Source organism: Conger conger, chromosome 6, assembly GCF_963514075.1.
Source record: "Conger conger chromosome 6, fConCon1.1, whole genome shotgun sequence".
NCBI classification, from domain to species: Eukaryota; Metazoa; Chordata; class Actinopteri; order Anguilliformes; family Congridae; genus Conger; species Conger conger.
Window position 1 is genome coordinate 28,305,255 of NC_083765.1, and position 25,872 is coordinate 28,331,126.

The 25,872-nt window shown below is 40.9% G+C and overlaps 1 protein-coding gene across 1 annotated transcript in view; it reads left to right on the forward strand.

Moving 5' to 3' along the window:
- Positions 1-2,357: 2,357 nt before the first annotated feature.
- glra3 (glycine receptor, alpha 3) overlaps positions 2,358-25,872 on the forward strand; it is a 47,203-nt gene continuing 23,688 nt past the window's right edge. The window contains exons 1-2 of the mRNA XM_061245192.1: positions 2,358-2,458; positions 25,548-25,675. Of these exons, the coding sequence (XP_061101176.1) occupies positions 2,388-2,458; positions 25,548-25,675 (199 nt within the window). The 5' untranslated portion in view covers positions 2,358-2,387. The remainder of the gene's footprint in view (positions 2,459-25,547; positions 25,676-25,872) is intronic.

The window sequence follows — 25,872 nt, forward strand, 5'->3', positions numbered from 1 at the left end:
CAGTTGTAAATGATCTGCCAAATTATTCTTTTTCACAGGACAGACAGTTTCACTGCCACTTCTCTTTGCAGAGTGCTTATGGTGATTAGAGGAGACGTGACCTTGAGTCGACACATTTTATTTCTCCATGTGGATGCAGGAAGGGCCTCCACAGAATATCACAGGGGCATTCCCAATTAGATGAAATTTGGAGCCTCACTGGGTGTCTTACCAGTTATGCAACGGCAGAGCATGCCACTTTAACTGAACATCTTACCGAATAAAACTATGTTAGACATGTCACAGAGGCTATTATATGCCACTGAGATAATTTGGGGAAACAAATGAGTGTCCCTGGAGTTATTTCATTCTCTTTGGGAAGGAAGGCAACTTCTTGTAATATACACTCATTGAGCACTATATTAGGTATGTATTAGGCTTATTTTTTAACTTCTTGGTCTTCTACTGCTGTAACCTATCCACTGAGAGGTTTGACACGTTGTGTGTTCAGAGATGCTCTTCTGCATGCCACTGTTGTAATATGGGGTTATTTGAGTTACTGTCACTTTTCTGTCAGGATGAACCAGTTTGGCCCTTCTCCTCTAACCTCTCTCATTAACAAGGCGTTTTTGCCCATAGAACTGCTGCTCACTGGATGTGTTTTGTTTTTCACACTATTCTCAGCAATTTCTAAGATTCTCAAACCAATCTGTCTGGCACCAACAATCATTCCACGATCAAAGTCACATTTCTTCCCTATTCTGACATTTGGTCTGAAAAAACCAGCTGAACCACTTGACCATGTCTGCATGCTTTTATGCATTTAGTTGCTGCCACATGATTGACTGACGAAATATTTGCATTAACAAGCTGGTGTGCAGGTCTACCTAATATAGTGCTCAGTACGTGTATATTTTTGTGGGTAAAAACGTGAGTCGCGCACGTGTCAATGCTTCATCGCTGTGACTGTTTAAGGGGAAAATTACTTCCTTTCTGTGTCATGTTATGGCAATAGGTTCAGTAAGCCAAGCGTGTTAAGCATGCTTGAATTCGTTAAATGTCAGCTGTACATCAAATTGACGTTCAAAACGGCTGACGATTTTAGAAAAATGATCCTCCTCATCGGCCATTTACGAGCCCTGCATTCGACACGAGCTTAGCGGTTGGGTTTGGAAACGGTGTGCGCTGCTGTCGTGCTTATCACCTGCTTCCAGGGTAGCCTTTGAACATTCAACAAAGCTGTGGACCCCGGAAAAAGGGTCAACATGGCAATCAAAATGCGTGAGTCCTCGCGCAGATGCACATAACCGCAGCTGTGCCAAACGCGCTGCCCAGAGACAGCCAATGCCAGCTCTTATCACTCATCGTATATCTGCTTGTCTGAAGCTCTCTATCCTTTTTGTCATCAGGCTCATCTGCTCAAATATTGAGGGTGAGAAATGTGTATTCACGCTGTTCGGTACGCTCCCTGAAACATACCACTGAAAATACTTAAACTGGGGTCTCTGAGTACGAGAGCCACTTCAAAACACAAGTGCTGAAAGTGGAGTCAAATGATGATGTTTCGTTCCATCAAATCCCTGGTGCCGAATCGTCTATTATTTGCTACGGTTTTTCATGTTGAACTATGAGCTTTTCCATGTTCTCAGCTGGAAATGATGTTTTCATCCAGGAACACACTATGTGTACACTTTGATTTCAACTTCTATCGTTTGCAATACAAATATATTGGCCTGGAAGGTTAGCAAACTGTTTATTTTTAGAACACATTATAGGTGAAATTCAAAGACGTTGGAGTTACAAATGAAACGGATTAAACCTTGCGCTGGTAATTAGGTCATGACATCTACTAAATGAAAAGCTGAAAGAAAGCTCCCAAAGTGAACAAGTTCCAGAGGCGAATTTCGACGTGCGTTCGACCACACACGAGGCATAATATATTTCACTCAGAAAACCCTCTCGTTTCACTTCGATGGTTTCTCATTCAAGCGCGGTATCTTCTCGCACATATATTGAGGAATGGATGAATGTGGTGTCAGTCAGTTAGGGGCGGGTACATGTTAGCTCTCTACTAAGTCCTGTTGCTGTTACTAAGCTAGTCAAGAAACATACTGGCTACTGCTCTGTGTTCAACATTTCCGTGGTTTATACTCTATTGCATTTCTTAGCAGCTTATCCCATCACCGTTATCGTTTGTCGTTATGTAGCCGATACCATTTTAGATTATGTGGAATTTAAAAACTGATATGATTTCATACTTGCTGAAACCGACGAAAATAACTCAGTGGATTGTGGAGAGAACAACTGGAGCGCTGTCCTGAGTGCTGAACTCAAGAACCAAGAAGCGCGGAGATTGGGAACGCAGTCATTCTGTCGCGAGTATATGTCTTCGCAATCGAAGTCCTGAGATGAGTCGGAAAAGGCTGCATTCTGTAGCTGTTTGGGGATTCGTCGCATGGGAAATAGCTGTTTTATTGAGGTAAGTAGGCTAAGTTAAGCAGGTAGTCCAATGTTTTTTTTTTCTTTTTTCTCAAACATTCGAATTCGATACGTTGGAGTTTTGGAACCAATGTGTTAAGAAACAACATTATTGGTGGAGCAACAATGATAAAATCGATCGATTCTGATGAATATACTCTTATGCAGGCCATGAATACTCAGTTATGGAGTACAGAATACTGAACTTTTAGGCAAAACTGTTTCAACAATTGGGCATTAATACAATGCATGTGCCGGTGTGGGCTATTGAGTAAAAATAAAAAGCTTCTTGGTTGGTCATTCAACTTTCATGCACATAATGCTATGGGGTTTCGTCTAAATGATATATGACATAATACATAGCGCAGATATTTGTGATGTCAGCGTTTGACATCGTATCGTGTAAGCATCAAACCTAGACCATATGTAACTTTTTTTTCCGAAAACCTCACAACAAAAGCAGGAATCCCGAATGTGCCGAAAAATTCCATAAAAAACATATGTCGTTCTGGTAATGGGTAACACCGTACCTCTTCTTATACGGCCGCTACAGTAGATATGGCTGAAATGCATTGCATTATATTTAGTGAATGATGAATCAGGGCCACAGTAACGGTTAATGATAGGAGGGTAGCTACTTCGTCAGGGTACTCTTTAATTGAATACAACACTGGCATTGCTTCCTTACGATGCCCCCCCCCCCCCCATTCAAAATGTCCAAAAGTGGCTTTGTATAACATACATTCCTTTATTGATTAATTTCATTTGAGGGAAATTAACTACATATCCTATATGGAAATTGAGGTCTATGTAAACTGTTTTAAATGCCATTTATATTACACTGTTCAAAACATCTAAAACAATATGAAGTTTTGAATATATTGTTAATGCAGTAGCCTATGAGACAGATTTGTCAAAATAAAGTCAAAACACTGTATTACTTCGGGCGCGGATATATACTCAGGTGAAGCATGTCTCAAAGTCAAGACTTCAAAGCAGGCTACGTTAAGCACTCAGGAGCATTCCTGGCTTTACCTGAGAATAAATCATCTGCTAATGAAGTTCGTCTGAGGGGTTCAGTTTCATGACTGGCTCGGTAATGGTCAGGAGGTTTAAGCAATTAAATCTGAGGGTTTCGTATTACTTGCTAAATTATCAATATTCTCGACATCAACACGCGGGTACATTACTTCCACCTTGGATTAATAATAATAATGTAGTTGGCCTATATGCATGAGAAAGCAGGTTCTCACGAGAGCTTTGCTTCTAGTCGTAATTCCTTTCATACAAAGGTCTTTTGCGTCGCATTTGGTTGGTCTTGTAATTAATTATTTATATTTCATTTGTCTGTGATATAGGGATCCATAATCATGGTAGATTCACATCTTGTTTTGCATTATTGATGGCCTGGTAGTGATGTCCATGTCCCTGTTGCATTTCTGCTGGGATTTGACTGCTTCTGAGCATAATGTATTTATGGGATTAGGACTTTGTGAGTACTCAATAATTGCGACAGAATACGGCCTTCTGTACCATAAAGATGCTTCTGCTTGAGGTCTGTGTAATGTATGTATACTGTGCAGCCTATAGTCTTCTGTGGGTATGGTCAGAGGTCAACATATCAATGGAAAAAGGCTACCCCCATGAAAAGACTATATAAAACTGCATATTGATGAAATTTTGGCTTTAAATGTTGAATCGTCTTCTCAAATTTTTTGAATCACTTTTAAAATGGGTTGGTCAGCCAGATCTGGTCAAATGCCCTGCACATTGTTTGGTTGACATTTGGCCATATAAATATTCATACAATATTCAGGCATGCAATCACATGTAGAAGTATGAATTTGGAAATAAAATATGCTTTTCAACTGAGCACTAAGCGAAACATAATATTGCCATGTTGTTGTCCATTGGTCAGAATCAGATCACACCCCGTAAGTCAATGCACATTACCTTGAAATCATCAGCCGAGTGATTGATTTACCATCTGATGTCTTGAAGGGGTCTGTTCCCCCGGTCTTGTGAGGTGATTTACCAGCTGACTTGCAAGCACTCTGTACAGTAGATGGAAAAGCCACAAGTGGTCTGAAATCCCCTCTCCTGACATGTCACTGCTGTAGTGAAATGCCATTAAACCTGTCAGTTGTTCTTAAGCTGAGGGCTTGTCAGTGCCTGTGTTGCTCAGTGCATTGATGTTTGTGTCTGCTGTGTGACAGCCCTGTATGGATTTCTTACCAAGCTGTTGCTGTAGACATGCTGTCTGTGGTTTCACTCCACCCCCTTTCTGCATTATTTATTTATTTATTTATTTATTTATTTATTTATTTATTTATTTATTTATTTATTTATTTATTTATTTATAGAATTCAGACATGGCTATTTGGCCCCTGTCTGGAGCTGGCAGATAAAAAAGAAACATATTGCAAGGAAAGATGTGTTGACTCAGATGTTTGAGGATCACGGTGCTTTCATACGTCGATATGCAGGACGGGAAGGCCTTGTTCCTTGAAATCACACAAATTCCTGAACCTGTCCAGATTAGCTTCCTAATTCCCTCCTTGAAGACTTTCTTTTAGCACCTGCAGATGATGGTTTAATGTGTCCTCCCACACGCTGGTATGCATAAGTCTCAAATCCAGCTGTTTAGCCAGTCCATAGCAATGGTCTTCCCGTGTCTCTCAGAGGTAATAAGGCTGAGGCCAGGGGTCTGCTGCCCGCACCAACGCACACTTATGGATGAAGAAACCAGGAGCTAAAACAACAGCTGGGACGCCTGACAGTCCTCACCCACATTTCAACAGATTTCTTTTTCTTTTCTTAATACTGTTTTTTCCCTATTCTTACATTTACACTGTAAGCATTCAGCAGACATAGCATCAAGAGTGACTTGCACAGTTGACATTATTTTTGCATGCAATCCCTTTACAGAACTGGGCTGTTACTGAAGCAGTTCAGATGAAATTGCTCTGCTTCAGGGTCCGACGGCTGGGGCACATGTGGGAACTGAATGTGCATCCCTGTAACTGCAAGAACAGGTCCTTATAACCATGGTGCTCCACTGCCACTCTCAATGGGGGAAGGGGTGGCTGAGAGGTGTTTCTCTGACATGTGCAATGTCTATATGAGATGAGATGTGTGTGCAGATGTCTATATCAGATGGGGTGTGGTATAACATTTTTATACAATTTGTATATTTAAAGTTTCAAATTATGGCCTAAACACTGCTATTTAAAAAAAAAAACAACCTAGAATATATGCGTGGATTTTCTGCAGAAATAGAAAAAATATATTTATAATGTAATTGTGTCACAGCCTTCAGCAATTCAAATATTTGAAATTTCGCAATTAGAATTGTCATTTGGATTGTTTCATGCTTTCATAAAGACACTGGTTTTTGATCACCTCTTCTCTGCAGCCCCTCGGTCAGGGGGGCCTGGCACAAGACCAGATCAAGGCCATCAGCTCAGTCCGGTAGTAACCTGACTTTCAACAGGATTAAAAGAGGGGATTTGGAGGCAGGAAAGGGGTGTGAAGTGAATAGCAAGAGGAGTTTAGACGTGGAACAGTTTCCATGCATAACCAGGCAGGAGAACAAGTACACACACACACATGCATGTCTGTTGCCTTGGTTTTAATCATACTTTGGCAGACTCTGTCAGGTATCTTCCTTAGCTCATGGCATTCCCAGGAAAGTGAAAGCAGCTTAAGACTGTTCACTTAATTTTCATCTTAAAGCTATAATGTATCTGAGGCAGAACCACTCAGGGTGAAATCACAGTAAGACTTAAAATTGTGCACATATGAAAAGCCTGGTTAAAATATTGCTGATTAGTGTCTTTTCTTGTCTGCACTGAACAGTATTAATTTCAAGTCTCCAATATCAGTCACTAGATTTATCACTACATGAGTCATCTCACCACCTGTGCGTTGCCACTTCCCTGAATAATTGAGTAACTCAGGAACCAATGGGATCCGACTGCATCACAGGTCGTAACTGTCTTCTTCAAATGGACACCCATGAGTAGAGCTGGTTTATTCTGACGCTCAATGTGTTCTTATTGCACTAAATGCTTGTGTGATTTGTATTGGCTCAATATTGATAGTGCCAGGCTTAGTGTTGCTGCAGCTGACACTGCCTGAGGCCCCTGGGATTACACCCTGGCCGGGCAAGGACACGGTCACTACCCTAGCGACTGGCCAAGTGGACCGCGGCCCTGTGTCGTGCAGACAAGCTTGACCGTGCACATACAGGGCCACACGCATGTTAGCCGGGCGCATGAGACGCGGGAGCTTCTGTCATGCCCGCATGGATGAGCAGGAGCAATCTACTGCACCTAAAAATATACATTTTCCCAATGTTTCATTTTTTTCAATTTGCCATTGTTTATCACAAGGCGCGTAACATTTCCGCTGTCTCGGCTATTTAGTTGCTGCAGTAACCAAATCCTGCAAAAAACAACTTTTACGCAATTACATAACCCAACTGATACCAAAGGTATGATCGGTGATCAAACATAGCTTTGAAAATGGCAAAGCACGCGATGCTGACTGGAATAGAAAATAACTTAGCATGCGAATATACTCCACCTAATGCCGTGCTCAATGGCCCGCACAATGTTAATCCCGTGTGAGAGCTTATTGTATGTCAGCCTGTTTTAGCATTAAGGAATGAGTCACTATCATTGACTTATTCCCATAATGCAGAACTTGGATTGAAAAGGCATAGCACTAATTCGGTCTGACAGTAGTGACAATGCATTTGGCACGAGGGAACTAAAAGCATCGCATTATGTGGCGTTAGATTGCAATCAGGGTTTTAAAAAAACTCCTGCTGAATTGGCTCTCACATGAAGTGATTATGAACAACCTTGCGGTGGATTCCCTCTCAGCTTCATTTAACTATGTATAGCGCAGTCTGTAACTTTTTCAGTCAGTGGTACAATTTCTGTTCTTTTGGCTCTCCACTCCAGCAAATTCTTATTGATGTTCCAAACAGTTTATTTTGGTAAGCCTATGTCTATGACGGATTTTCTCTTATTTCCCAGCCTCAAAATGGCTTCCTTAAATATCATTGGCACAGCTCTGGCCCTTGTTGACAAACTCAAATAAGAGACTCCAAAAGCAATCAAAGCCAAGTATCAAGACAAGATACTGTAAGATGTCTTATCCTGCACCTGCACTAAGGAAGCATTGGAATACTGCTGACTAAGCAGAAACAGCTGAGAAGCCAACTGTCCAATTACTTTTGACCCCCTAAAATGTGTATAAAAATGGATGTAATTCTTACACTGCTCTCACCTGATATGGATGTCTGCACTTTAACTTCATATGAATTTAAAATCCAATGGAGTACGGAGACAAAATAACAGAAATTGCACCACTGTCGAAATACTTAGCGACTGAACTGTATATAGCTGTATACAGCGGGCCTCTAACCGGATAGTTTATACTGATTTCATTGCTGTGCATCTACGACATAATGGCTAACATTAAGGTCATAGTGGAGTATAGACCCTGGAGCATTTATTTAACAAGCTCTGTGCACTCCCCTGCGCTAATGGGTGAACTGCATTACTGGTGGCAACGCAATTAAAAACAATTAAGTTTTAGTTCTTCAGTTTTTGTGTCTTCACTAACAGGCAGCACAATTACAGCCAGGGGGTTGTAAGTTTCAGGAGGATGGCTAACTTGACATGACATTTGGAATGCATGAATTTCTCTGCGTTCTTTGAGTTTTGATACCCAAAACCAACATTTCAGTTTCATCCTGGTCTTACTTTCTGCAAATGCTGCTAACTCAGAGATCTGCAGTGGTTGACTTGGCTTCATTGAGATGTATAATTGTGTGTCATCCACAAAGCAAAGAAATGCCGTTTCAGAAATATATCACCAAGGGGCGGCATACACAATGAAGAGATAAATGTTCCTTGCACTGACCCTAGTGACACACCAGAAAATTAATCAATTAGTTCAACAATCTGGTTATCCCACATGTATGATTTAAACCTGAAGAGAAGTCTGTTCAAAAGGATTTCCTGATTAACAGTATCAAAAGCTGCACTTAGGCCATTTGACAAGTGCAGTATCAGGAGTATGGTATGATTGAAGCCCTGACTTGTACGTTTATAAGACATGGTTTGGTATTGATGTGAACAAAGATGTTGTTTTATACCTTCATTCTAACAGAACTTGGCTCACAATTCATGGTAACAATTCAGAGAGGAAAACCTATGGGAAAATCTATAACTCAATCTATAAGCATGAAAAAAGCTACAATTCCACCAGCTCTGTGTATACTACTCATCAAGTTGGAGCCAAGTTTCAGTCAAACACAAGCTTATTTATCTGTGGTTCATTTGTTTGCAAAAGCCGATGATCTTTAAAATGTCAAACCCTTTACCAGCAAAGGTTCAGCCCAGCCCAAAGGTTTGAGCATAAGGAGAGTATTTTTGGCAATCGTAGGACTGTCAGGTGTATTTTTGAGCTGAGAAGATTCCTTTCAGCCTACCATTTAAAAAAATAAAATCTGTTATCATTTGAACATAATATTACTGTATCTAATATTGTCTTCTACTAGTTTTCCCCAGACTGTTGTCTCATCTGGGGCTGGCCATGTATCTACTTACTCATTATGTAACTGGAATTACTGGACACTGAATGATGTTTGACAATCTGTTGTCCATCACTAGAAGGTTGGGAAAGAATGTAATTTGCATAGCAGTATCTGGCCTGCTCTCAGTCAACATCTATCCTTAACTCAGAAAAATAAATGCATTTTATTGAAACATGGCAATTTAAAAAAATGTCAGTTGAATCCCGGCCTGTATTGGAAATGGAAATATGCATTTTAACAGTGTGGTTAAATGTAGAGCACAGTGTGTCCACTTTAGCAATAGAACTCACTGGCTGTTAAAACTGACCTCCGCAGTGCTGCTCAGATAGCTGGCGTTTGCTCCTTGCCCCACAGCAAATTCCATCAGTCCACAGTCTGGAAGTCAGTCCCTCTCACTGTGGGGCAAATTCTGACAAGACATATGGGGATTCAATGCATGTTTGATATTTCAGAGCATGGACATTAAATTAACTTAGAGGAGGCATTAAATTATAGGTAAATATGATGAATGGGGAGTGTATTGATGTCTGGAAAAGGCCGTCCTGCACAGGCCATTGATCTTGGTCTGTGCATTGATGTTGTCCGTCTAATACTGCAGAATAATAATGACTTCGTACAGTGTACTGTTCTGCACAGGGAAAAGCGGATTGAAGGGCCGGGCCATTAAATAAATGGATGCAAAGAAAGAGTGCAGGGAGGACATGCAACATGCGGCCCAAGACTCAGGAAGCAGCGAATGTGCGTTTCCACCTGACTTCCTTAAAGTGCACTGCCATCCTTCTTCTGCTTCTCCATGTCTATGATTTTCATTCTCTGCTTTTTACCAGCATCTGAATCACCTGGAGCAAAGTCAGGGAGGCAGGATTCATGAAGGAGACAGAGGTCACACAGGTCCGGGGGGTGGGTCAAAGGAGGGCTCACAATGAGGCCTCTGTGGATTCATGCACAGTAGGTATGGAAGGCCTTTAGGTTTCTGAGACAGATCGACATCTGGCAAGGCAAGTTAATAATAGTATGGCTGACAGATTTATGAGGCTATTGTAATGCACTGGGAGGCTGAGATCACAGGAACCCTGCATGAAACAAGGAAAAAGTCCAAGTAGGTCATTAGGTGAAGTAAAAGTAGAAAATCTGGTGGCTAATGTAATGAAAGCCAGTGGGCAGAAATGTATAGCTACTCAGCAATGGATTCCAGCATTTCAGAGTAATGTTTCTTAAATATGATGAGAGAACTTCCCATATATGTATGTACATAACTTAAGGCTAAACCATTATAGATTCAATTCCAATGAAATTTTGCAAATATTCATAATACAAATGTATTCATTTTCTTTTTTTATGCAGAAATTGCAGTTCAACACTGTACATTTGTAAGAAACCTAAAATGAAAAATGCCCTAGACACTTATAAATTTATAAACATGGGGAGAATCTGTGCGTATAACAAAATCTGAACTGAATAATGCATACATAGTCTATTTTCTACGCGTTGCTTTGCAGAAAGACTGGGCAGTGCGTGGAGGGCTGTTACTCTCTGCTTTTTCTTGAAAATGTATATCAGCTACCTGAGAACCTGATGCAAAACAGAGCCCAAAAAAACAAAGAACAAAACAACCATCAAGTTTCACAACACAGCGACAGTATTTTCTGCATACAACTGCCAAGTAGTGAATTCTGTGTAATTATAATCTGGGCACAGATGAATGGAAAACATAAGGAGGAATATTTAAAGGATTTTAATTGCAAATGAGCAGGCTTGAATACTCTACTGGACTTCCATCTGCTCTAATTACTGATGGGACCCCTCCGGGCATGATGTCCACAGACCTTAGCCTGTATTTTAATCTCCTTCCCTTTATTAAACTCTGATGACTGCTTATGGGCTTCTGACTTCATTGCTCAGCCTAATGCTCAAACGGTATTATGCAATGCACTACTGTCCATCCATCTTTTTCTTTTTGGGGAATTTCTTGTTTATGAGAACCCAAACAGCAATGAACAGGCTGCCTTGGACCAGCACTGTATGATTGTAAATGATTAGAAGATGGGGAAAGGGTTTTTATAGTATGTTGTATCATGTACACTTCCAAAGCACCCCAGTAAGCAAGACAGAATCTAGACAGATCTAGACTTCTAGAGGGCTTGAAATCAGTGACTGAGAGACATTTTGACATAAACAGATACATTTAGCCCCAATTTAGCTCAGGTTTCATCTGGATATAATTTTGGTAAATCCAAGTTGGCTAGAAACCTTTCACTTTTTAACCAAATACTCACCTGGCTAGATATGTAGGTTTAGAGATATTTAGACATTCGGGTGAAAACCTAGCTACACTCACAGAGCACTTTATTAGGTAGACCTGTACATCAGCTTGTTAATGCAAATATTTAGTCAGCCAATCATGTGGCAGCAAATAAATGCATAAAAGCATGCAGACATGGTCAAGAGGTTCAGCTGTTTTTCAGACCAAATGTAAGAATGGGGAAGAAATATGATCTAAGTGACTTTGACCATGGAATGATTGTTGGTGCCAGACAGGGTGGTTTGAGATCTCCTGGGATTTTCACGCACAACAGTCTCTAAAGTTTGCAGGGAATGGCTCTCAGTCCCAGATTTCTAATACTCTAGATGTCTAGATTCCGTCTTTCGCTGAATTGGAATTTCTATTTGCTATCACTCACCACCACCACGCCAATATCTTGCACAAGATAAATTGTAGTGTGCTTGAGTGTCTGTGTGTGCTTATGAGTACTTGTATGTGTGTGTGCATGTGTGTGTGATATATGACCACATCTTTATGCGGTATCTAGAGCCTTATGAGTGGCAGCACTACAGCACTGCAATACCGAATGTTACCTGATGTATCTCAGAACACCGGGCCTAGATTCAACCTGATGGGTGTCAGCATCGTGCATGTACACCGCATGCTTCGTAATGAGCGCTTCAATGAGCTTTGACAGGAAAATATGTTTGTCTGCATCCAACTAAGCTCTCTATTAGAAGCATGCGTAAGACAAGCATATCCTGTCTGATTCCATAACTGTGGAAGTCACATCATTCTCCTGGCTTTTGACAGAATTCACTGATTTTTGGACAAAGTACAGTATAGATTTTTAGTAGCACAAAGTCAAATGAGGTCCCATAAGAACCATGTATATACATGCTAATATTTATTGTGCATCCTCATAATTGAAGACCAAATCTAAGTAAGAATGCTAAAATGCATTCCAATAGAAGTCCTACGAACTTATTGGAGAAATTACTTGAGAATCTCAGTGGTACAGACTGCGAACGGAAATTAAATCATCTTTGTTCATGAATTCAACTTTTAGGTAAGAGAACGACAACTCCCACCCCGGACATTCCGTTAGCCAGGTACATCACCACATGTCTCAAATAAATGAGTCAAGACTGGAGAAATGAAGCTTCCTGCTATAGATGAGAACTATTCCAGTAGGCGCAGAAGAAGAATGACTGCTGAAATAGAGCCACATATCCTTGCTCCATGTGTTGATGGCAGAAAGCGCGCAGGATGTACATCAGGCACCAGCAGCACATAAGTAGGCCCTCTAAACATTTAAAGGATCGTTTGTTCTCATCCATAACCATCATCATTGCCATGCACTTGGCAGTAAGTATCCCCGCATCACAGAAGCATGCCTTGAGGTTGATAGAGCTCAGGGGAGAGATTAAGGGAATGCTACAGCCTGGAAGCATGACATGCACTGTGGAGGGCGCTTGCTTGCTGCTCACAACAACACAGGGCAGGAACCTTCCACTGAATGCATGACCCATGCCTGCTTTGCCTCCTGCTCTGGGCTACAGTGCGAGAGCGAGAGAACAGTTTCCCTGACTGATTTCATTCCATGCCTTCAGCAGGTTCATCACTCATTGTGGCTTAATTCCCTCTGTTCTCTTCCTCCATGCTTCATGTGTTGGAATGGCACATAAGAGTCCATACTGTATGGTAGGTCTCATCCTTTTACTACATCACTCATCCTGTCTCAGTCACCTGATTCTGCATTCTCAAAATAAGAAGAAGAACTATCAAAAAATATATTCTAATTGCGTAACGGGGACATAGGCTGTTGAACTGAACAAACTGTTCCAGTTGTACTGATAAAAACCAGTAGTTACTAGCCAGAAAGTAATTCCAAAAAAAAGAGTGTGTGGCAAAAAAGGTAGCATCTGAAAATAAAGCATTACTGAAATGTCAGGGCTTTTTTTCTGAAGGACGGCTAATAGCATGGTGAAAAAGGAAAGGGAGAGTCATTCATAACAGAATATGGTTCAAACCACTCACTGATTTTTTTCAGGTTCACTCCACTTTTTTTCAGGTTCATTGTTAAAACAGCCTTTTCCATCCCCTTCAGTTCCAGAGGGCGCTTCACTGGAATCCCATTAAAATGCTTCATGGGATAGATCATTCATTAAAGTCTGTCAAATGCTGGAACGGCTTTCAAATGTCAGGATACCAATGTGTGAAAGGACAGAACATTTACAGAAAACAAGAATAGAGTTTTAGTCACTTGGATACACACATCCAGTTTTCAGAAAGTACAGAAAGTATTGAGACCCCTTCATATTTAGCAGACTTTATTGAGTTGTAGATTTAATTTTAAATGGATGAAATTGCCATTTTTGCCCATCAATCTACATTTAATAACCCATAATTACAAAGTGAAAACATGTTGTTAAAATTGCTGATTTATTAATAATCTAAAACTGAAACCTCTCATTTAAATACTTATTTGGACCCTTTGCTGTGGCACTCCAGATTGTGGTCAGGTGCATCCTGTTTGCCTTTATTATCCTTGAGATGTGTCTTGAACTTGATGGGAGTCCACCAGTGTCAAATTGAATTGAGTGGACATAGTTTAGAAAGGTACGCACCTGTGTATATAAGTTCCCACTATGTCAGGACAAAAACCAAGCCAGAAAGTCCAAGGAACTCTCTGTAGAACTCATAAAAGTGTGGCGAAGCATAGATTAGGGCAAGGGTATGAAACCATCTCTAAAGCTTTGAGTGTTCCCAGGAGCACAGTGGCCTCAATAATTGTGAAATTGATTTTAAAATTCTTCTGATAACTTTTAAAGCACTGCACGGTTGGGCCCTGGGTTATATTACTGAATTAATTACGCCATACATCTATGGCACCACCTAGGGCACTTAGATCCACTGATAAAATCTTCTTAGTAGTGCTGAGTTTGATGACATTTGTAGGTGAATCTGAGTGTTAATGAGCACTTGTCCACAGCAATACTGAATATTTGGTGGTATTAAGAATATTTATTTCAGAACTCCTGTCGATTTAGATATGCTTTTACTTCCCAAAAGAAAATTGTATTGAAAAACATTCAGGCAAGTACTGTATATGTTTGTAGCCATAGCAACTACTGCTTTAATATTAGGACAAAAATAGGATCAACAGGAACGTAGTTATCCTACTGCCAGTTATGGCTCCGCTCTATACTACTGTATCTATCCTGAAATAAAGGTGAATGTCAACCACATTCGTTAAATCTATGTACTGTAATATGAAGCAGAAGTCTAGATATTGACTGCATGATACAGTTATTCAGAAAATATTTCCTATATGAGCATATTCTGTGTGGGAATGTTGAAAGAAACCCGCAGTGTACATGAAGCTGGAAACTGTCCAGTTCTGCAAGTAGAATCCATGGCCAATAGATGATAACCGCATGACCAAGCCTTCTAACTCATCGCTGACTGCAGGATTGAGCAGATCCAAATGCGCCAATCTGTGCAGATCGCTCAATGGACATGCCTTCGTTTGTTTGGTTCCCCACACAAATACGGGGGCACGGTGACCATGTGCCTTTCCCCAAAACTTAATGTGAAGCGACGGCGGCCGCGGGTGCCACACGAATAAGGGCTAACGAGTCATACCGCTCAGCCTGGAGCGCTAGACGCTGGGGGGGAACGCGGTTTGCATGCTCCGCTCGGCCCTAACGCCACAGCGTGAGGAGAATCATAGCAAGCGACGTTTAGAAGGAAAATAAAGTCACACTGAAGCAAGTATACAAGCAATGATGGATGCTAAACTGTATCTGATGCTGATTGTGTGCAGAAAGAAAACTGGGGAGAATATGTCTAGCAGCAATGGCACCCCATTGAGAACAAGTCCCACGGGTGCTGGCTGAATCCAATCAAGTACAGTGGACTCCAGAATTATTGGCAGCCTTAATAAAAATAGAGAAAAGGGCTGCATATAATAAACAACATGGATAATGATCTATATTTTATGTTCAAAGCATGGGACAAGCCAAAGAACTTTCAATTCAGAAGACACAGATGGTAATTGACCATCACAAGTCGAGCAATGGGTACAATAAATAAATAAATGGTTAAACATACCACTTACCACTGTAAAGGCAATAATAAAAAGGCTTAAACAACGGATAGGTCAGGTCCATTGTCTCTATTTGTCAGTTTGCGTTCCAGCCGTGCCAATATCCACGATATACGCACGGCTAAATGGAATGTTCGCACATCATTTAAAATAACTCAGCTTGTTGATCAATGTTATCTACTTTGTAATCGAAACAAATGCTGGATCGAAATACCAGCAAGACCACCAAACTCTGGCAAAGCAAATTATGACTCAGAGTTATTTCAATACCTGCACGTTATCTGGCAGCGTCCCGATAAACTACAACAAAAACAAATGACGTGTGTGTGTCAGTGTCATCTGGTGTAACATCAACTAGCAAGCTAGCTAATGTTAATGCAGTGAGGATACATTATTGTAATAGCGTTGTTTAGCTAAGGTTAGTGCAGTGGGGATACATTATCCTACTAACGTTAGCTAACGTTACTACCGTTGCTTCGATAGTGGAGTGGGGATACATTATTGCTAGCTAACGTTCGCAATACCGTTGCTCATCAACCATATGGAATGGTTGCAAACTGTTCCAACAGATTTTGGTTGTGTCTTGTGGTCACCAAAAAAAAAAACATAAAATGGTACCTCCATCCTGGCAAACTCTTTGGCACAAAGTGAGCAATTTCTGAGCACAATTAACAAAATCATGCATCTTCAGTTTGCCATACCTCATTGGAATTATGACTGGAAGAGAATGCTATGGTCAGATGGACCAAAATTGAATATTTTGGCCATACACACCATCAACATGTTTGGTGGCAAAATAGAATGCATACAAGGAGAAGCACACCAAAATGGTTACATACAAAAAACAACCATGCAATAGCCATCTCAGTCTCCAGACTTAAATGACATTATAATCCTGTGGTCTTAACTGAAGAGGGGGGTATCCCAACGATATCAATCATTCTGAATAACTCTGCATGGAGGAATGGGCAAAAGTCCATTCCTCAAATCTCTACATTCTCTAATCTCATCACAAATTATAGGAAAATACTCATGGAGGTGGTCAGTGTTTGCACAAAGTAAACCAGGGTTGCCTATTTTGTGGGTTGACTTTCATTGATTCCATTCAACTTTACACATACTTTAACTGTATTATTTTTTAGGTTACAGCCATTTTTTGCATATGTACCAAGGGTGCCAATAATTCTGGAGCCCACTGTATGCGGCCATGATGACAGCGCTCTACAGAGCCTGATGAACCTGGGTAATGATCATGAATCTGCACATGAAGTGGAAAACAGACTGAATTTCCCTGTCTATTCTATGCCTTTTTATATATATTTTATCCTCCTCTACAGACTTGAAGAACCTTGTGTCTACACCCCCAACCACCTCTACAATTTATATCTTTGGAGTCACTGGAGTCAGTTGTATTGCGACAGGAGACCATATAATAAAAATATGTAATGCTTATTAAGAACATGGTGAATCTATGCTTGTTAGGATTGTCATATGTCAGGGGGATGAAAACGGGACACCCGTGTGTGCTTTTGTGGAAGGATATTGCATGTGTTTCGAATATTAATGCTCTTGGGTGAATCGTTAAGCATACAGAGAGGAACATGTCATCCCTTCTTTGAATGTCTTTTTAAAATATCTTCTTTATTTAATGCTTTCTCAGAGACCAGCAGTCATTGTCTTTCCGTACAGTATAATACACCATGGAAGAGATGGTTATTAATAGCATTTTGTATAATAATTACCAAATGTGTTTTAGCTTTTTATACAACTAGAGTGACATATGGAAGTATTTGATTTAAAAAATGTGTATAACACGCAACTAAAAATTTACATTAACATAATAATAGTTTCATTCATAATTTAATTGAATTTCACTCATAGTTATTATTAAACATTAGCAGCATGTTTCCTCAGATATATTCAAGGCATTGTAACAAGTCAGTTGTAATAAGTAGTCCTGAATGACTATCATACGAATGCCATAATGCAGGTGTAGTATATCCTTCCTATGATTCCTATTTTAAAAATGGCAATAGATCCGCAACCTGTCCAGGGTGTATTCCAGCCTCTCGTCCAATGCATGTTGGGATAGGCTCCAGCACGCCCTGTGACCCTGACCCTGAGTGATAAGTGGGTGAGATAGATGGATGGATGGATGGACTTATTTAAAACATACTAAAGATACATTGATTCCACATTGTGACAGACAAAAAAACTTAATGTATTGTATTATATAATACAGTATATGCTGTCAGTTTCTGACTCATGGCTTTATTCATGTTTAACAGTAAAATTTATAACAGCACTATGATCAAAAGCAGTGGGTTTGAAGTTTCTACTGGCACCACCCTTTTTAGGTGTTTGTGAATCCAAACAATAGCGCCTATTTGTTTCAGAAATATTTGCAGTTGTGTGGGGCACTTGGAAAAGTGGTAGAAGAGTATATAGATTAATTGGGATGGTTTCCAGCCGGGGATTCTGGAACGTGAGGCGGGATACGAGTTCAGCCTAGAGCTCCCCTCCCCCTTCCCTGTACGCTCCTCCCTGCCTAACTGTGCACTGTTGCGTCCAGTTAATCTCACTTAGCTGTCCATTCCCAAAGTGACACACGTCTCCGTGAACGCCTCAGCGATTCTGACTCACGTCTTTCCATGGCTGCCCCAGCACCAGTCTAACCCCCCTGCCCCTCTCCGGACCAATTTCCCCGATGATACCACATCCCCCTGACCTCTGAAAGCGGGAGTTACCTGGTCCTACGGCATCCTTGCCTGTCGACGAGAGGCATTGTGGGATGTTTTGCCCGTTGAGGTCCAGTCAACAGCGAGGGTGAGCAAGGCCAGTATATTTCTGACTTTCCCGGAATGTGCAGTTTTCCGACACAGCATACATTAATCTACATTTACTGTACATGCTTATTCAAGATTCAGGGTGTTTTCCTTGCTGACATACTCAGAGATAGGGGAACATGACCCACAAATCAGATAATGGATTCCATCTTTGGGGGCGGTGTTTTCCATCACAGTTTCCGACTCCGTGTCAGTGTTGATGATGAGGGTGGGGGAGGGCGAGTGAAGACCTCATTTATTGGAATTTGCAACACCTGGGTCTTTTGATTACCAACACAATGGAGAGGAATCCAATCAATGAGGAGAAAAGAGCTAGCACACGTGTCATGTCCTTCACAATCCGATGCAGAAGAGGCAGCCAGTGTGATGTTCCGGTCTGTTGACCTGAGAGCGGTTGTTGCTACAGGTCTGGGCGGTTGCCATGACGACTGTCTGGTGATATTGGAGGGATTGGTGTGTGTGTGTGTGGGGGGGATTCCTGGATAGTGTGTAGTAACATTTTAAAATGGCATGCAGGCTTACAGCCTGCCTCAGAGAGCTGGCAGCAGTAGGACAAAGGATTCAGTGCCAACAGCCTCAGGTGGAAGTTGACATTGACATTGTAGGCCAGGGACTCGACGGAGAGCTCTGTCCTGGGGGTTGGGGGGCGGGGGTGTTCTCAGAGCACAGAACTGTGGACACAACTCTGATGTTAGGGCTTCCAGAAAAAACACTCTGTTAGTCTCTGGGTTTCCGGATCAGTAAGCCATAGTCAGGATTGACAGTTATCATTTGACATTAGTTCATAATACGATTCTTATATTTCAATGTAATTAATGCAATATACTGTCTATACAATGGAAGCTCAGCAATGGACATTATTTGAAAATGTTTGTAATACTCAGATGGTGTAAAAACACAATAATTTTAAGATTTTTAATCCTTCACTGATTGTAAACTTGAACCTTAATTACAGTAGGTTCATGGTTACATGTACAGGCAGTGTTGGCAAGTAGTTTAACTACAAGTACTGGGGCTTAGCTTCTGCAGTGGTTTGCTGGTAGTTCACTATTCAAAACTGTGTGGTAGTTGTAGGAGTTATGGTAATTATTTATTTTGTCATTTTGTGGTGTAGTTAGCTACTGGAACTGCCAACTACATTTAACCCTGAAATAAATATTTATTTCCAAATCCCATTGACCAAATACCACCTACCATAGCACTCTGCTCTACTACAGTTGCCAATGCCCAACTATCAATTGCCACACATTGCTGGTTATCTATAGTGGTTTTCCCCATGTGCAAAAAAAGGCATTGCTCACATGCCTGTCATGTCTGGGACGGTTTTTCTTTTACAAAGTAGCGTGAAATACATGCAGTATTTTGTGTAATTGTATCTTTGCAAGCTCAATTTCTGAGCTGAGGTTTGCGACGCCCTGGACCCCCTGCAGTTTGCCTACCAGGAGAAGGTGGGTGTGGAAGATACCATCTTCTACCTCCTCCACCGGGCCTACTCTCACCTGGACAAGGGATGTAGCGCCAAGTAACACCATACAGCCCCTCTCACTGAAAGAAAAGCTGGCCAGGATGCAAGTGGACCTGGATCACAGATTACTTCACTGGCAGACCACAGTCTGTCAGACTGAGGGACTGCACATCAGAGACTGTGATCAGCAGCACAGGAGCACCATAAGGGACTTTGCCCCCTCCTCTTCACCCTATTCTCATCTGACTTTAAGGACAACCTGGAGATGTGTCGCATGCAGAAGTTCTTGGACGACACTGCCATTTCGAGGTGTATTAGGGGTGGATAGGAAGGGGAGTACAGGGGCCTGGTGGAAGACTTTGTTGCATGGTACTGGTCAAACAAACTGCAGTTGAACACATCCAAGACCAAGGAGATGGTGGTGGATTATGGAAGGTCTGGGCCACTCCCGCAGTCTCCATCAAGGGGGTTGATGTGGAGGTGGTCAGGACATACCTTGGGATGCAGCTGGATGATAAGCTGGACTGGTCAGAGGACACGGTCAGTCTGTACAGAAAGGGGCAGAGCCGGCTCTATCATCAGAGAAGGCTGGGGTCCTTTACCATCTGTAGGAAACTCAGATGTTCTCCCAGTCCGTCGTTGCCAGCATCCTTGTCTACGCTGTGGTGTGCTCGGGAGGCAATATTAAGAAGAGAGATGTGTGGCTGGATCAGCTGGTCAGGCGAGCTGGCTCTGTGGTCGGCATGGAGCAGGACTCTCTGATGACGGTGGCAGAGAGTACCCTGTGCAAACTGCTGTCTATCATGGACAATGACAGACACTTGACAGTGACAAGTTGGACTGCACACCACCACAATGAAGCAATTAAGCAGAGGATTATGTCCAGTAGCAGGCTGCTATCACAGAGCTGCTCAACAGACAGACTCAGGAGATCCTTTGTCCCCAGGGCCATTAGGCTCTTCAACTCTTCCCAACGGGGGGCTGGGGAAATTGAGCACTGGGCCAAATGCTCTACTCACTGTTTTTGCTTTATTTCATTGGTTATATCAGCCCTAGCACTTTATATAGTGTCATTGCACATCATTTTTGCAGTGTGGAATTATTTATCTACTGCATCAACAATCTCCATATGCACAGGACCTTGTAGCCTATGCATACTACAGTTACTTTATACAGGTGAATGTTTATTGTGTCTATTGCTATTTTTTTGGTGCTACTTTTATTGTCTGTCATATTAGGCCAGTTAGCCAGTAGGGCTATCTATCTATCATCTATCTATCTATCTATCTATCTATCTATTCAGAATAATTTGGTTTCTAATAGCGTTTTGCTCCCAGGGAATGGATGGATGCAGCATTCATGCATGTTCAAGTTCTTGCACATAAGGTGTTATGTTCAGCAGTGGTCTGCCAAAAACCCATTTCTGTTTCCGAATATACCTGCTACCTGTGCTTGCAGCAATTAACCTTGGGAAATGGCTTTAAATGCCTTTTTCTTAGTCATGTTTGTTGCCTTCAAAATGCATAGAAATAAAAAATATTGCTTAAAAAGGTGTCAGAAATGTTTAAACTTAAGATGATATATATTTATCATGGTTTTTACTATGCTATTTCTGCAACAGTAATCTGGTGTCAGCGACACACAGTTTCATATTATCATAATCCTAATCTGTATTTCCGAAAGTTATGAATTTTGGAATACTTGTGTCGGATAGAAGTAGTAGCAGTAGCAGGTGCAACTCACACAGGAGACCGGCGGTCGTCATGGAGACTCCTCTTTTAATGAAAAGGATTCACCTTGCGCATCAACCTGGGACATCGATTTCTAGACATGCTTGATTCCATCAATTGTGCGCATATGGGAGTTTGAAACCACTTTGTGTCTTCCATGGTGGGAGCTGAAAGAAATGATGTTATGGGGCCAGATGGCCCAGGAATTCTGTTATCTTACAGGCTTTGGTGTGCTCCACACAGCATGTCATCTAAGCACAATGTTTCGTTGACTTACTCTTTGATGTGTGCAAATATATAGTTGGGTGATATGGAGCTTTTACGTGTTCTGACAAGCAAAAATGCTGCTCAGATCACAGCAGCTGTGAGAGGAGACTGTTTTGGTCTGTATAAAGTAAGAAGAACTTAGATACACACGTTGCCTTTGCACATTATTTTCAATGTAAAATTAAAACATTTTTGTCAATAGATTTTGTTGAAATGAGCAAGTTGCCTTGAACTAAATGATTATCTCAGATCTAGCGCAAGACCAATTTCAGTGTATACGGTTGATTCATTACTGTATATATTTCAGCATCATTTTCAGTGTTAAGATTTTGTTGGTACAAATCTATTTTTAGATCGGCCAAGCTATGTGTTTCACAAAAATCTACATTCTTAACATCTTTAAAGTCCAAAGTCCAAGTCAAAAAACTACTTTGCCAATATAACATACTGTATGTCTTAAATCAATCAAGCAGGCAGACTATTTCCAGTATTTTCAATCACTTCACCAATGGAAGTTGCCTTCAAGCATAATTTAGAGAAAATACTAGCAGTTTCCCCCTTGTTGCTTTAGCCCCTAGCACTACTCTAGCTTGAATTTGATTGACAACTAAAGTATTACAACTGTTCATACCTTCTCTGCCTATGGGTATGGTCTTAGTGATATTTAATTTTATTATTATTATCTTAAAATAAGTTGATTGTATGCATAAATATGTACATGATAAGATTGTTTTTCTATAAGATGCAGAACAAGGATTATCCATGAGGAAGTATAATTTCTTGAGTTTCTTTAATACAGCATATGCCATCCTACTGGATAATATTGAATAATGTATACAGCATAATGTTTGAAAGTTAAATAAATAAATAAACATTTTGACCTTTTCCTTTCTTTTAAACACAAGAAACTGTGGCGGTCACATAGGTGGTGGAGCAGCTGGGCCCCTGGTCTAGGAGGGCCCATGTGTCTCCGTGTCTTATATCAGTCTTATATCAGAGTGGGGTTTTTTTGCATTTCAACTCACCGGAAAATAACATGAACACGCGTAAAAAAGACCCTGGTGTCCGTTTATATATCCTTAAATAAGCAAATTCGTCTCGGTCATGGTTATTACAATTACATGGCTATTTCCTTTCCGTACAATATGTGATCATGCTAAATGTATACCGTGTGTCTATTTTACAGAAAAAAGGCTATAAGAGGGAGGGAGGGAGGGAGAGACAGGCAGGCAGGGTTATTAGATCGCCGCACAATAAGCACCTCGGGCGCCTCGGAATCACGGCAACGGGCACGAGACGAGACGGCTTGAAGAAGGCGTGTCGCTCTCATTCGGGCCGCCGAGGGACGGGGTACGGGGTAAAATAAAATAACTAGTGGCAGGCTAATTCATTTGGTGTTATTGTTTTCTGATATTCCAAGAGTGCTGCTGGGTAATATGCTTGCTTGTTTTCCAATGTGAACGGTCTTGATAATGTGTTGATATTAGCTATCCAGTCTAGTACATAAAATATTGAGTGCCATTTAGCTGCTTAGTGTGAAAATGCCCTTAAGTGGGTGGCAGAAAAGAAAGTGGGAAAAAAGGACCAGGAGGAAAAGGTAGCAAAACTACCTAAACTGAAGCTAGTTATAACGTTAGCCTGATGTACTCTGAACTTTCAGGAGAAGATTCGGCTACAACTGGCTGTAAAGTGAAAGTTTGCTAACAATTTGGACTTTGCCATGCTATATCCTGGTAAACCTGAGCTGTATTAGGTCTATTAACCTATTCCGTCTATATGTCAAAACGTCTCAACCTATATCTCCACCCCCTAGATTCCTGTTTTGCACAATGAAGTAACGTTAATGTGAGAACTTCATTCTTACATTGCTCAATCTTGTAATCATTCTTTAACATTAGTCATAAGTTCGTAAATATACTTCACTCGCGTTGCATTCCAATTTGCCAAGGAAGCTGCTAATTCTCCCTGCAGTTGCCGTGAATTCGATTTGTTCGTTCAATTGTTGTAAACTTAGCTTTCCACCAATGTTAAGTCAGGGGGCTGTTTTAAAAAACCTTATGACATAGAAGGTATACATTTTATCACTTAACGAAGAGGAAGCGTCCATATAGGTTCGTATAGTTTTATCAACAGGAGGAGTACGTCCATAATAAGAATAAGTTCCTGCAATAAATATAAATATTTGTCAAATAATACAGACAGATAAAACAAAAGCTAAGAAAATAAATTATTTTCATATATTAATTGATATTTTATTGTAAAAAATGCATTCAGTGAATTAGACATAAGAACACAGTGAACAATACACTCAGTGAATTTATTGTGTGTTGTGCTTTTCCTCTGATACTGACACCGAGTAGCATTGACCTAAGCTTTAGTTATGTAAACATCCCAACTATCGTTAGTTCATGTGTTAACTTGCTGATTTGATTCTATAACCATCCAAATTGGTCCATGGTTCTGACTTGATTAATACAAATGTTCTAAAGTATCGCAAACAATGTAGCCTGTGCCCCAATAACCAAAGTTACTCATGAGCCAAATTAAATCCAAAGTATTGTCTTTAAAATATCTGTCTAATAGTGGTGTGTGTGTGTGTGTGTGTGTGTGTGTGCGCGTAGGTTATATGCGTTTGTGTGCGCCTGCTGCATCTTGGTTGGCATTTTTTTGTCAGAGGGAGGGCCCATAAAAAAATCTTGCACTGGGGCCCATCCTAAATAGCTGCCGCCACTGAACAATAGTGAGAGAAATGAGAGATATTGAGGGAAAGCATGGTTAAATTGTAAGTTTTGTTTTCTGTCTGTTGAATTGAACTCATGGGGTCTAAAACAAAAATAAGCATGTATCAACTTTTATAGATGATACTTCTCAGCCCTATCCTTCTGAGACCTGGCAGAGAAAAAGGTTATTGTTTGTTTGACATTTGACACGACGTTTGAAGTGTCTTGGATGACAAAAAATGAAAATAATTTCAAAAATATTATTTTACAGTATTTTTATTGTATTGTCCATATAATATAGCTTCCAAAGTAGTAGAATATATGGTTCTTGGGATTGAGACTTGTGTCCACAACAGGAAATACAAATTAATTTATGTGTATTAATGTCTGATATCTGCCTGCTATTAATACACTATACTGCAGTAGAATTAAGGCTTCAGAGGTGTCAGTGCTGAGGTTCGTCTTACAAGTCCCCAATATGGTGAGAATGATGTTTTTACCCAGCTGAAACACATTGTCATTTGCTCTAAAACACACAGGTCACACTTGATTCCGCTCCAGTATCCAAAAGCTACAGTTAATATGTTGTTTTTCAGGACAGATTTTTCTTTAAAATTAACCAAGCTTGTCAGTTATAACAAAATTAGGATTGATTGCAATTGTGTTGATTATCCTGAAATGTAGACAAACTGGCAGATTAATGTAAGCATTAATCCGTATTTGTAATGCAAGTTAATTCTCACCCCTCTTACAAGGTTGATGCCACTGTCAAAGGATTTAGTGTCATGTTGTTTACCAACAAAACTCTACATCCTACATTTTCTACTTCTCCCTCTATCCTCACTTCTGTTTCACTCCTTTTTTCTCTCTTTAACCCTGCCTATTTCTTTATCCTGTTTTGACCCTGTCTCTCTCTCTCTCTTTCTGCCTGCCTCTGTTTTTCACACATAGCTGTAAAAGCAGTACAGGCCACAGCTCTGATAAGTATGAGTGTGCTGCAGCATGACCAGGCAGCCCTGTATGAAAGGCCAGGCAGCAGGGGCAGAGCTCAGCTTTCCCTGCTCCTTCTTTTCAGCCTGGTCGCATCCAAAGAGCCGGAGGGCCCTAGGGGGAGAAGCATGCCCATGTCACCCTCCGACTTCCTGGACAAGCTCATGGGTCGGACCTCGGGCTACGATGCAAGAATCAGGCCCAATTTCAAAGGTGCATTCGCTGTCGTCTCTCCCTCTCACCTTCGACACCTTCTGCCCGGACCACAAGCTAAGCTGGCGGCAGGGCAGTTGCATGCAGATGTACGCATGTGTGAAACGGTTTGACCGACAGGCGGTGGTATGTGTGATGCTTCCAGATAAACTTCATATTTATTGGACAGGCCAAGTCACACAGTGATGACAGCTTCC